Source organism: Engraulis encrasicolus, chromosome 5, assembly GCF_034702125.1.
Source record: "Engraulis encrasicolus isolate BLACKSEA-1 chromosome 5, IST_EnEncr_1.0, whole genome shotgun sequence".
NCBI classification, from domain to species: domain Eukaryota; kingdom Metazoa; phylum Chordata; class Actinopteri; order Clupeiformes; family Engraulidae; genus Engraulis; species Engraulis encrasicolus.
The window spans coordinates 4,473,829-4,487,644 of NC_085861.1; the positions used below are offsets into that span (position 1 = coordinate 4,473,829).

A 13,816-nucleotide genomic window follows, 5' to 3' on the forward strand; every position below is an offset into this window, starting at 1 on the left:
TCCCTGGTGGTCTAGTGGTTAGGATTCGGCGCTCTCACCGCCGCGGCCCGGGTTCGATTCCCGGTCAGGGAATAAGCTTTTTGTCCACTACGTAGCCGACGAAATATACTCATGAACGGCGTGACGTTTTCCATGTGCGTTACGCCCATTTATGGGGGAAAACAACACATGCAAGTCAATTGGTGATGTTGGGGATTAATAAACGAAAGATACGGACCTGTAGACTAGCGTTCACGCGCAACATGCCGAAAACGTGTTGCGTTGCCAGTTGTTCAAATAATATAGCTAAACAGCCGTGGCTGAAGCATGGAATGTGTTAATTTAGGCTAGCCAATGTAGCATGTAAGTCAATGAGACATTCGGTTTGTTTTCACCCATAAAGGGGCGTAACGCAAATTTAAGAGCAAAGTACCCGGATGGCCGTTCATGAGTATAGGCTCTTGTTTACTCTGTTTACTGACTTCACACGCCTGTTATAAGAAATAATAATAATAAAAACAACATCAATAATAATAATAATAATAATAATAATAATAATGATAAAGCACAGATCACCAACAAAACAGCAAGTTTGTAGGCCTAATGCCGAGCTTAGGCCTACTAGTATTCAAATATTTTCTGCAAGTTTTTAGACGAAGTCTGGCGTTGTCACCTCCTTGGCTAATGGAAAAGTTGTAGGCTTAAGGCAGGGGTGAGGAACTTATGTCTCGAGGGCCGTTTGTGGCCCGATATAGTTTTAATGTTCTGCAGCTTCCCACGCATATTTTGTAAAGGAAACTTAGAAAATACATTTGCAATTCAATTAAGTTATATTCAGGGGACCTAGAGAAGGTGGGGTTTGTCGTACAGGTGGCTGCCTTCAATATAGGCCTAAAGTGCATGGGGAAATCTTTGTTTGTGTTCATAATACAGCCCTCGGAGGACTTTTACGGCCCTCGGATGAATTTGAAGTGGCCCCTCGAATGAAAAAGGTTCCCCACCCCTGGCTTAAGTCCTATGTAGGCCTATGTTAAACTGGTTTGTTTTTCATAATATGACACTCGACAAAGAAATGGGAGAAATGGGGTCACATTGTTGGGTTGTCAATGCAACTTCTTCCATCACACCTTTCTAAAGTAAAGTGGCGTACAGAGAATAGATAATGCAGAGTTGCAGACACGACTGCATAACAAAAATGATCTAAGAATTATTTTTAATAATTTTGTTTTACAATTACCTGATCAAAAGAAAACGAATCCAACATGTAGGCTATGTTACCAGCCAGATGAGGGGCAACTAACAAAATGTCTATATTACATCTTAACTACTATGGATATTATTGAAATGTTATCGATGTAAACCAGGGGTGGGGAACCTTTTTCATTCGAGGGGCCACTTCAAATGCCTCCAAGAGCTGCACTATTAACACAAACCAGGATTTCCCCCTGCACTTTAGGCTGATATTGCAGGCAGCCACCTTTAAAACAGACCCCTCTCTAGGTCCCCCAACTTAATTGTATTGCAAATGTAATTTCTAAGATTCCATTACACAATAATGTCATATTTCATGTGCACTGATGAAGGCTCTTGCAGCCGAAACGTTTGTCTGACTGAAATGTATGAATAAAAGAAAAGAAAAAGAAAGAAGAACAAATGAGTGTGATGTAATTCCCTACTTGATTACTTCAGAGACACACCACGGAGGAGGGCGGTGTGTGGATGACAACAGCTGCATAACATTAAAATTGCATCAGGGGCCGGATAAAATGGCCTCAATATATAAGTTCCCCACCCCTGATTTAACTGAAACTACTAACTATTTTTGTGGCGTTGTGATCATCAGTTTTATGAGAGGGCTTCCCTTGAAACATATGCAACAGCGCCCTCTACCTGCCTGCCATTGTATCAACAGAGAAGAATGAGGCTGAAATGAAACAGGGAAATGCAATGAATTCTCACGTTTGACTTCCGGTGACGACGAATTGTGTTGTAAGTTGTCGTGGCCGAGTGGTTAAGGCGATGGACTAGAAATCCATTGGGGTCTCCCCGCGCAGGTTCGAATCCTGCCGACAACGAAATGTTTTTGTCCCAGTTTCTATGAAAATCAGAAGGGAAGCTGTAGAAGACGTGATGGGTTGGTTTTAAGAACGGATAGTACTGCTATCTCTACTTTATCGAGTGAAATACCCTCTTATATCAACAAAGGTAGCCTACACATACGTTTACCCGTTCAGCGCTATGCATGTTACTTAAACATTATTTCAAAAGTTTCCAAACTATTGGTGTTTTTAAAACACAACACAGTTGGTCACTGCAACATTGGAATCATTTTCAGTTCATTCATAAATTCATTTCCAAGCGTCATGTATGGTGGTGACGGTGGTAGTTGTAGTTGTGCACATATTCCAGCAGGCGTCAGCATTTACCTGCACGAGCACTGAATTTGTTAGTAATGTGGCATCAATAATAGTTCTACAACATCTCCGTGCTGCTTCACGAAACCATGGCAGATGATCTGGATGAACTGCTCGATGAAGTAGAGGCAAAGTTTTGTCGCAACATCTCATTGCCCCAACAGCGCAAGCAAGAGGACCAACCAGGCGACCATCAGCAAGACAAAACCAAGAGGTCTGGGTAACTTGGAAACTAGCTTGCTAGCAAGTCATCAGCAAACCAAGCAACAAGCTGTCAGCAATCATATGGCATATTTTAGCCGTCCGTGCACACTAAGCTGAACATCTAGGGGCAGACTAAACGGGGAAATAACAGTCTTGCTACGACTTCCTTGTCACACACAGCATAAACGTGTTAACGATTGGCACCAGGGGCATTATCAGGCCAACAACTAAGCTAAAAACAGCTAGCTTTTTCCTACCAGCTAGTCACTTACCAGAGGCCGAGTAGCGTCTCTAGTTGCAAGGCAACGCGGTGGTTTGACACAAGTCCAAGTTAGCCATGGGGTGGGTAACAGGTTCATTCTGTCTTGTCTACTTCGAGCTTCAGTCCCTCGAAAGAAACAAGTACAGAATCCAACAATTTAAATTACAAGTTGCTTAAACTTGTTGTGATGTTGATCTAGTTCTTGAACTTAACTTTTACAGCAAAAGCAAAACCAAGCAAGTTGAGGGGACCAGGAGGGATGACAGCGACGATATCGACGCACTGCTGGATGAGATCCTTGATGATGACGATAACAAGAGTAGTCCAGCCATTTCTAATGTAGGCCTAACCTTAATGATAATCTTTCTACTGTGACATTGTTACATTATCCTGCATCAAAGCTGCCTACACATAATGTTATTGTTTCACAGAGTAAAAAAGTTACCAGGAGTGGGATGGATCATTCAGCTACCCAAGTAGTAAAAAGAAAGTAAGTTATTTCCATAAATGAATACATACATAGGCCTACATACAACAAGCAAACAAAAACATGCATATATGTTTCTCCTTAGAAATGAACAGACATTTGCCTTCTTAGAAAGTTGCTTCTTTTTTTCCCCCTCAATTTACATTTGTGTTGCAGATGCTGTCCAGTGTTTGTTGGTGGAAGTACCACACCACATGGTATAGGAACAAGCAACTCCAAAAGGTAGGCCTATACATTAACACTAGGCCTATACATTCTCAGTCCATAGGTCTGACATTGATTCTTAGTGCAATAAGTACATGTAGGAATTCAATCAATTAGACAGTATACTGCATTTAAAAAATGAAGTCAATACTATACAAAAATAGCCAGGATATACATCTTGGTACTGTTTAGGTGTACTACATGAAAATAAAATCATTAGACACACTCGAAAAGACATTTATTGACACCATGGTTTGCTACATAGATTGCCGCTTAGAAGCTTGAATGCACATCAAGGTTGCATTTTATCGGTATTAATATTCATTTATGCAATCCATGTAGACATACACTACTGTGTTTTTATTAATCAGTATCTTTTTTGATTTAGGGCATGCGATCAGTTGAGGTGCATCTCCTGCGATTTCCGAATCGCGTCGTTTGATGATTACGAGTGGGACTCCACATGTGATTACCTCTTCTTCAGGTGAGACATAGAGAAAACTGCATTTAACCCATTTTAGCCTGATGCTGCGTATACGTTGTTTGAGCTTTGGCGCCTGGAGTGACATACGGTATACGCTGCATTCAGGCTCGTGAGATTTGAGGGTTTTTAAAAAAAATTAAAACTGGGTGTTAGTTGGCCTCTGGGTGTGTTAGAGCTGAATGAACACATCCTAATGCAAGATGAGGGTCCTAGCTTTTAAATGCAACTCACAAGTATTTCATGTTTTTATCCGCTTCGGAGGCTGAGATATTTAGGTATTCAATAGGCAGGGGGAACCTTTTCCCAAAAAGGGCTTAGGCATTCAGCAGATGTTTTTTGCAGGTGCCTTAAGCCGGTTGCACACCAATAGGACACCCCCAGACTTCCAACGACAACTAGTCAGTTGTCTGTCTGCTCCTTTCGGTTTTGCTGTATGTATTTTGTTAGTGGTAATATCGGCATAGGGATAGCAATGGTTCTGTGCAAAGAAGACAAGCTTTTATTTGCTCATTACACCGGACATCCTAACTAACCGTTACATATTGCTCTCTTAATTCAAATGCATTTTTAAAAAATGTATTGTGGTATCCGTTTTCCGTTGACATCTCTCTGTGGTTTAACAAAAAAAAGGCCCAAGCTTGAAGGACTCAAAATGTCTTCCTCATATTTAACACTTCTGGATTGTGCTCGTGTTGATGCCTGATTGCATTTCCCACCTCTCTGCCTCACCTGTGTTGGCATGTCCCCACTGCCTGGTAGACACGGCTCTGGTTAGGCTGTGTAAGTATTTTTTGGGCCTCTTTGGCCTTTATTATTACAGGACAGTGTGAGAAGAGACAGGAAACGATTGGGAGAGAGAGATGGGGCAGGGCTGGGAAATTACCCCGTCCGGACTCGAACCGGGGTCCCCGTGGGTGGGCATGTAAGCCCAAATGTTGGGGGCTTAGCGCACTCTGGTTAGGCTGTCTTGTCTCCTGCGTTGGCATGTTGCCGCTGCCTGATAGACGGCACTCTGGTTAGGCTGTCTTCTTGCCTAGCAGGATGAAACACTCGATGAATCACTCTCTTTCTCTCTCACACACACACACACACACAGAGTGTAGTGGCTGAGCATTGTACTTAGAGGACTTGCAGGTCTGCAGCTTGCACTAATGCACCAAAATGCAGAGCAGACGATGTGTGTCATCAGACGATGTGTGTCATCATCACTGAACAGCTCGCTAACAACTAGACGAAAAAAAGGCACATCAAAATAGAGAGGAGATTGTTGTCTCTACAGGGTATTTGTGCTACACGAGTGACGCAAATCTTAACATTTATGTTGACGTTCTGTGTTGCTAGATGCAATTATTTATTTTAATTAGCAGTAGGTCTTAATGTTAAAAAATAAATTACAAGAAACAATAATGGGATAAATAATACAGCAATGTTCCTAAAAGACATTGGTCACATCTTGTTATTTTACATTTATGTTTTATTTATTACAAATATTTATATTTTATACAGAAGATTTTTTTCCATCCCATTTCTAGCATTGACATGGGAAACCTATATCGCATATCGTTACAAATTGTTGTTGGATGAAACAAAAAAGTATCTACAGAATGTTTAAAAAACGTTTTTATCTACTGAAGTACACTTACTCAAACATACATGATCAAAGGAAGCTTTATTTGTTGTTGTTGTTGTTGTTTTTATGTACTCAAGGAACAAAATATTTATTTATACAAATATTTATATTCTATAATACAGTAGAAGTACACTTACTCAAACATACATGATCAAAGGAAGCTTTATTTGTTGTTGTTGTTTTTATGTGCTCCAGGAACAACATGCCGGACTGCCAGCGCCTGCGTGCCAAGCTGAGGCGGTGTAAGGGGGCGCGGGCATACGCCTGCCAGTGTAGCTGGCACACGGCACTGGCGCTCGGCGACCTCGCGGGCCAGACCCAGGCCCAGCTGCGATGGGTGTGCGGCGCCCACGATACGTGATGCCAAGCCCAGCTAGCCCACACTGGCCCCCGGGGACCCAGGCAGATTCCCAGCTCAGATGGGTCTGCGGCAGCCACATTGAGAGTACACAATCTCTGGGCACCCACCATACTGTGACCAAGCCACTCCGCACAATCCCTCCGGCAGCCGTCGCTGTATTCTGCCGTGTTACCTGACAACATGCAGCGCTACTCTTCTACTCCTCACAGGTTCTTTTGATATGTCGCTGTATTTTGCTGTGTTACCTGACAACATGCAGCGCTACAGAGCTACAGAGCTACTACTCGACACTGGTTCTTTTGATAAGTCATTTTTTCTGTGGCAGCACCCACCATATACACAGCGTTGTTAATGAAACGCTGATGGAGTTGATTTAACATCCTCAAGAGTATGTAAGACAAAGGAGATACGCACTCTGGCGCTTCTAAATTAACAATCCGGCGCAACCAGAGCAGGACTAAATCCTAAGTAGAAAGGGAAAAGAATCTGGTGCCACATGGATGTCTATTTTCTGTTATTTATTTGTATCACGCAGTAAAACTAACGTTTTGACATGATAGTCCTCAGAGACTCTGATGAAGACTCAAGTCGAAAACGTTAGTCTTACTGCGTGGTAAAATTAAATAACAGAAAACAGACATCTGTGTGGCACCAGATTCTTTTCCTTTTCTACTTATCCTCTGGAGTATATTTGGTCCCAGAGTGCTCTCTAAGTGTTTAATTGTGACTGTTGTTTTATACGGTGCATGACCAAGCCAGCCTACACATATTCTGCAGCCCTCGCCATATTCTGCTCCGTTACATAAAAACATGCAGCACTACTGCTCTTCTCCTCCAACACAGCCGGTTCTTTTGTATGTCATCTTTTCTTCTCTTGTCTTTTCTTATTTCCTTCATGCAGGCTTTGAGTGGTTCATACTGTATCTTGGCAAGGCTGAGGCTGTTGTTGTTTTTTTCCTCTTTTATCTTTTATGTCCATATTGAAGAGTTGCAGTGGTTGGATTTAGTCTTGCTTGAGTTACGATATGGTTGGATTTTTTATGTTGCAGTTTATTGTGTGTGTGTGTGTGTGTGTGTGTGTGTGTGTGTGTGTGTGTGTGTGTGTGTGTGTGTTTTTTTACCAGCCACTCCATCCATTTCCGAGTAAATTGACTCCTTTTTTCCTGTGAAAAAGCAGAATTCGAGCTCTCTGCACCAGGAGAGTATGTAGTATGTATTTCAGCCCGCTTAAAATAACCTCTTGCAATGAAGAACAGTGGAAACACTACCCCACTCACCCCCCGTCACCAAGAAAGAAAAATGTGTGCTAACCTACTCATTCTATTGTCTGGTTTGACTTTTAAAAAAAAACACATGGATGTTCTATATTAAAATCAATTACAACACTTGAAATGGGGCAGTCTTATCGTAAAATGATCTATTGTGAAACATTCACAGTGTTTTAACAAGAGCGTCATTTAACTGGGCTGCTAGAGAAGACCTGTATATACGCTGTGTAATCTCCCTTTGACAGTCTCTCACTGCGCCGCCCTGTCCCTCACTGCTTTGTTGAGATGGATGAACCTTTTGTAGTCAGATAAGGCAGCAATTCAGATAAGTGGACTTATTCTTGGACCAAAGAATTTCAGAAAGGCTTTTGATGCTTGATGCATTTGTGGAATACTTTTTATTCACTGTGAACTGTAATTGTGTGTGTGTGTGTGCCTGTGTGCCTGCGTGTGCATGTGCTTTTGTGTCTGTGTGTGTGTCGATATTTGTAAACCTGGAGTGTGGTCCAAAAAAAAGAGAATGAAATAAACATCAAAAGGCAAAGTACCAAACTGGCCTGGTTAATTTGGTGGCAGTAATGTCCTTTCATCCCAGTGTGTGTGTGTGTATGTGTATGTGTGTGTGTGTGTGAATCGGTTAATTTTGTAAAAAAAGAAAAAAAAAAGTCCTTCCATTCTAGTGTGTGTGTGAGAGAGAGCACGACGTGTGTGTGTGTGTGTGTGCGCGTGCGCGTGTGCGTATCGGTTAATTTTGTTTAAAAAAAAAAGTCCTTCCATTCTAGTGTGTGTGTGAGAGAGAGCACTGTGTGTGTGTGTGTGTGGGCGTGCTGTGCTGTGCAGTGCAGTGCACATGCCTCTGCAGGCAGCAAGGTGCAGCCACAGTGCAGTGCATGAGAGCGAGGGAGGCCAGGAATAGCGGCCAGACAAACTTCAACCACTTCACCCACGTGACACATCGCATCGCGCCCGCCCGGTACACATTAAATAACAATACCACTGCTCCTGCACTCAGTGTTGCCAGATTGGGCGGGTGCCCGCCCAATTGGGCTACTTGGGATGAGCGTCTGCGGGTAAAAATCGGAAAAATTGGCCATTTGGCGTTTTTTTTTTCAGCCGTTTTGGGCCCATAGAAGTCAATGTAATTTGTTGAACTTGGGCGGAGTTTAGCACATTTTGGCGGTTTTTGAGAAGCTCTTAGGCGGGATTTGGTCAGACAAATCTGGCAACACTGCCTGCACTCCTGTGTAGTCCAGTCTGCCCGTTGTGCCAAGTGTGTGTCCTCTTTTCTTACTCAGGCAGCACACGGCTCTTGAACTTAAAATGTGTTTTACAGCGAAAGCAATATAAGAAATGTATTTCTTTGGTATTGTGGACAATGTGACGACACGTCTGGCTGTGTGTAAAAAAAACAACAAATCGACCCAAGCTTGACAAGACACCTGAACAACCAGTTCTATTCAAAGCACTGCTGGATACTCTGTTCTGTTCTGTTCTGTCTGCCCTTTTGTGTCCACAGTCCACTCTCTCTCCTTTTTATAACTTCAAACGCCCCGCTGGAGACTATTGTTCGCAGGGAATCCAACAGGTGTGGGGGGGGCAGGGAATCCAACAGGCAAAGGGGTCAGTTGTCTCGGGCCTAGGGAGAGAGGGGTCACCCACAATTGGGACCTCATTACATTGTTGTATTTATTTATTGGATGGGGGGCCTTTTCAGTTGACTTTATCCATGGGCGGCGCAGAGGCACTGCCAGAAATGTTGGGCCCCGTGAAAGATTCGAATTTTGGGGCCCCCAGTCAGTGATGTCAGTGCTTGGGCCCTGAGAATCTGTAACACTTCCACCCCCCACCCCCCCCCCCCCCCCCCACCGGCGGCACCCATGCCTGGCCCCGGGCAAAGCTGTCAGTGGCGTCAGGTGTCTCGGGTCTAGGGAGAGAGGGGGCGTCCATAATTGGGGCCTCATTACATTGTTATTTATTTATTGGATGGGGGGCCTTTTCAGTTGACTATGTCCTGGCCCCGGACAAAGCTGTTAGTGGCCCTGATAATCTGCCATTAGTCCGACACGGCGACGGGGTCGTAGTCACTGTCTGATGAGGAGGAGGAGTGGTCGGCTGGGTCCTCCTCCGTGGTGTTGGGGTGGGAGAGGGCCGCCTTGGGGGGCGCCTTGGGTCTCGGCTTGGGGGGCGCCGGCACATTCACATAGTCGTCATCGTCTGAGGATGAGCTACACGAGGCATCTAGAGAGAGAGCAAGCAGACACAGTGAGTGCGTTACAATATGCGACCTTGCCTCCTCCACTTGTGCTTGTCTCCTCGTCCCACCTCCTGGCCCCTCCTCCGTGGAGAAAACGATAAAGTTTCCCAGCTGTCAGCCTAGCCACAACAACTTTTGAGGGACTGTTTTTCATTCACCATCCCATTTTTTTTGCAAATGAGAAAAAAGACGTTACAATTGAACTTTTGCAAGATATTGAAATATAATGCTGTTGTCAGTGATGTCATCATGACATATTACTTTGGAGCAAGAAGGTCCACTTCAAAGGAGACTGGGCCAAGGACGACTGGAGCACACATGACATATTACTTCCTGGTACGAGGAGACAAGCACAAGTGGAGGAGGCAAGGTCTCATATTGTAATGCACTCAGGTGCAGCTTCAGGTCAGACATTACTAATGGATGAGGATGGAGGTGCAGGACAAAAGGCTGACAAGAGTTTTAGAGTGAGGAGTCTGCACACTCAAAATCTTTTTTTTGGTCAAAAAAGAGGAAAAGGAGAGTGCTGCCTGCGTTGGGTCAATTGTTTGAGAGAAAGCATCAGGTGCTCTTCAGAAAGGACATGAGAGCTTCAGTAATTTGGCTTGTCGACTATCTCCAAACAGCCTGATCTCCAAAAATTCTGTGCTCCTGGACACGGATGTTAAGGACACGAAATATGTGTCCTGGAGCACGGATTTTGCCAAAATTCCGTGCTCCTGGACACGGAATTGTTTTCCGTGCTCCTGGACACGGAATTGTTTTCCGTGATGGACACACGGAAGTGCTTTCTATAGGCTATTACCACAGCACTGTGTAACTCTATCATTAGAAAAATACATACCAAATGCTAATCCTAAACAAAATAATGCTATAGCAATTTAAGTTGTGCCCTGACCAAAACATTCCCTAACCTTAACCTGTCATTAAAGACTTTTGAGAAATACCTTTTCCAGTTGGTTGCTAGGCTATCAAATTCATGTAATGAATGAAAGAAAACTAGCTGTGCCCAGACCAAAACAATCCCTAACCTTAACCTGTCAGTAGGAAATGTTTTTTTTGAGAAAAAATATTTTAAATAAGAAAAATCCTGAGAAAACACAAGACTGTGGAAACAGAGCTGTGGGAGTAGCCTATAGAGAGAGCACTTCTCTGTGTCCATCTGTTTTTGTACTGTACAAGAAATGTTCAAAAAAGGTACTGCAACTATGCTGCTCATTGAAACTGGGCTGCCTATTGCCAAATTTGATCTTTACATGAAAGTTTACTAAATAATAAACAAATAGTTTCTAGTATGGTTCAAGTACAGTCATTTTTGCCGCTAAAAATGGCTATTTTTGGAAATTCAAAATGGCGGACCATGGAGAAGAGTCCCCTTTTCATGTATGAAAAGTGCAATTTTTCCAGTCATAATGAACACTTTGAATTTGATGGTGGTGGTGGTGAATATTCATGAATTAGTGAATGGGTAGCATGGATTCTGGAAATAAACAACTAAAAATCTCACACAGTGTCCCTTTAAGTGTGCAGACTCCTGAGACTGTGGGTCTTTCTCAAAGCCTAGGCCAGTGTCCTTCCAAGTGTATCAGCCTAATTAGTCACGCCCAGTGATTGGATACCCTTTATTAGTCACACCCAGTGATTGGATATTCTGTAGAGTTCACCAAAAAGTATCCAATCACTGGGCGTGACTAATTAGGCTGATACACTTGGAAGGACACTGGCCTAGGCTTTGAGAAAGACCCATTATTATTACACAGTCCAGGCTTTTGGAGGAAGAGGGCGCATTCATTGGTTGGACTCATGCACTTACAGTTTGTACGTACTAACTACTGGGTGTGAAAATAAACTGAAAGAATGATGATGACTGACCTCTCTTTTCAAAGGCTGTGCAGATTTGCACGACTTGACATTTAGTAATAATGGGTATGAACCACTCAAAGCCGTACAGCAAGCAGGATATTTTCGGAGCCTTGATAGTGATGAACTGTACTGTACATGCCGCAGTCATTTTGTCCGTGTATAAGAGAGCACAATCCATGCCTCAAAGTTATGGCGCAGCGTTTACATTAAAACCTCAGTCGAACAAAAAAAGACCATCTGTTATGAAAACCCTGTGTACTGTACCTTTGTCACCATTGCTTGCAGGAAGGTCATGTCTGTTGTAGTGGTTGTTTTCACAATGCTGTCCTTCTGTATAGGGAACAGTATAGTACATTCATGTCATTGAGTGACCTCAGTAGTAGCAGGGTCGAGTTGTGAGAGCTCCTTGAAATATATGAATATATGGTATGTCAACTGTTGCAGAAAACAAGATAGATGCACCATATACAGCAGGAAGCTTGTACACAGCCTGGGGCTTGGTTTTGTCAGCTTACAGGGTGCACCAACAGATGAGGGATAAACAAGTGTTTTGTAGTTCAGAAGTTAAAGTAGCTGTTTTTATGGATTTATGATTTTATACAAAATTTAGTTTTCAGAGGAAGAAGGCAAGACCAGGCAGTGCTTTTAATCTGAAAACTGAAGACTATGGTACCCCAAAAAGCTCCACCTGGTGACAAAGAAACTTTGAAGTTTATTGGTATTTAAGACCAGTGACGTGCGGTGAGCTTTATAGCTGGTGAGGCACTGACTTTTCCCATATCAGATTTTCAAATCAATATTTGCCCAAATACCTATAAGTTTCATATGTCATAGCTTTCTTGACATAAGGTAGGCCTACATATTAAAACATACTGCATTTAGAGAAAATGCTATTAGATATCTCTCTCTCACTCTCACTCTCACTCACACACACACACACACACACACACACACACACACACACACACACACACACACACACACACACACACACACACACACACACACACACACAGAGTTCCCAGCCATGTATGCCATTACACACGGTGTACAACGGTGGGGCAGTGCCAACAAGTTCGAGTCAAGTTCACCATATGACTGGCGGCAGAGTCACGTTTAGTTCTACCTACCTACTGCACAGGCTGCGCTACTACTAGGCCTACTCCTCCTCCCTACACCAATATGTCTGTAAGCAAGATTGTTTAGTGCAAGGTGGACACCACATTCAGATCAGACGCGATATGTGTCCTGAAACTGACAGCATATATTACTAGCATTTAAAACAAAATGCTTTTATGGTGTGGAGGCCCTCGCTAATATTTGTTTGGTGAATAGCCTACCTGAGTGTTGCTGTGTCTCCTTGAGAAAGGGCGCGTTTTCATAATCATCCTCGGAGGACGTGCTACTTGACCCTGCATATGGAACATCAGTGAATAAATGGTAAATGGACTGCATTTATATAGCCTAGCACCTTTCCACTCTTTCGAGTATGCCTCACATTCACCCATTCACACACCGGTGGCAGTGGCTGCCACACAGGGTACCACCCTGCCACCAGGAGCAACTTGGGGTTAAGTATCTTGCTCAAGGACACATCAATGGGGTCAGGCAGAGCGGGGCTTGAACCTGCAACCTTCTGGTTGCCGAACGGCTCCACGTGACCCGCCACCGCCCCATAAGATGGCATTCACATCACACTGCTGTCAGTGCTCCTTGTGCTCAGTAACTTTATAACTGATTCATAATTAGGCCTAAGTAGGATACTGTGAATTGACAGTGGGGTAAGTTTATTTAGTCTAATTACGGACATTTTATATGCTATTATCAGAGACATATTAATTGAGAATCAAGCTGACTTGAAAAGAGCAGAAGATCCCCATAATGCATTAATTATTAATGAACAGACTCTAAAACCAAACGAGGACAACAAACAACGCCACTATTGCCTCTTTTCCACTGCCGGTTTTCTGGAAGGCCTACAGCTCGACAAAGCGTGACTCGGCTGCCACTTTTTGCTTTTCAGTTGGGCACGACACAGCTCAATCAAAGAGCAGAATATGGCAGCCGAGTAGCGCTGTGTCGAACTGTAGGCCTTCCAGAAAATCAGCAGTGGAAAAGAGGCATAAATTATGTAATCAATAATGGAACTAATCAATGTATTTCCTTGGTGAAATTGTTCATTTGGATCAGCTATAAGTTTAGTTATACAAGTTTTACAAGTTTACTTACTGCTTGCTGCCTTCTGCGAGTTGCTTGGGTTGAGGGCAGTGGGTGGGTTTTGTGACTCACCCAGAGAGCAACCATTCTCTGTTAATGAAATACGGTGAATAAATGATGAAATGACAATGGCGCATTTGATTAATCCAAAGTGTTATGAATTACAAAGGCAATCAATCCATCATCCAT

At 43.3% G+C, this 13,816-nt stretch overlaps 1 protein-coding gene and 2 non-coding genes across 5 annotated transcripts; all 3 read left to right on the forward strand.

The window, feature by feature from the left end:
- Positions 1 to 72, forward strand: trnae-cuc (transfer RNA glutamic acid (anticodon CUC)). The gene has a single exon. It is a non-coding gene; the product is annotated as a tRNA-Glu (tRNA).
- Positions 73 to 1,972: 1,900 nt separating this feature from the next.
- trnas-aga (transfer RNA serine (anticodon AGA)) lies at positions 1,973 to 2,054 on the forward strand. The gene has a single exon. It is a non-coding gene; the product is annotated as a tRNA-Ser (tRNA).
- Positions 2,055 to 2,382: 328 nt separating this feature from the next.
- On the forward strand, positions 2,383 to 6,601 carry cfap418 (cilia and flagella associated protein 418). Of its 3 annotated transcripts, none has more exons than XM_063197945.1 (6): positions 2,383 to 2,607; positions 3,087 to 3,198; positions 3,291 to 3,349; positions 3,503 to 3,568; positions 3,939 to 4,034; positions 5,860 to 6,600. In XM_063197945.1, the coding sequence occupies exons 1-6, from the start codon at positions 2,483 to 2,485 to the stop codon at positions 6,023 to 6,025; spliced, it is 624 nt and encodes a 207-aa protein (XP_063054015.1). In that variant the 5' UTR covers positions 2,383 to 2,482; the 3' UTR covers positions 6,026 to 6,600. The 3 variants fall into 3 exon arrangements, with proteins under 3 accessions (XP_063054015.1, XP_063054014.1, XP_063054016.1); XM_063197944.1 differs by having other exon boundaries at positions 2,384 to 2,607; positions 3,081 to 3,198; positions 5,860 to 6,597; XM_063197946.1 differs by lacking the exon at positions 2,383 to 2,607 and adding an exon at positions 2,763 to 2,999 and having other exon boundaries at positions 3,081 to 3,198; positions 5,860 to 6,601.
- Positions 6,602 to 13,816: the final 7,215 nt, after the last annotated feature.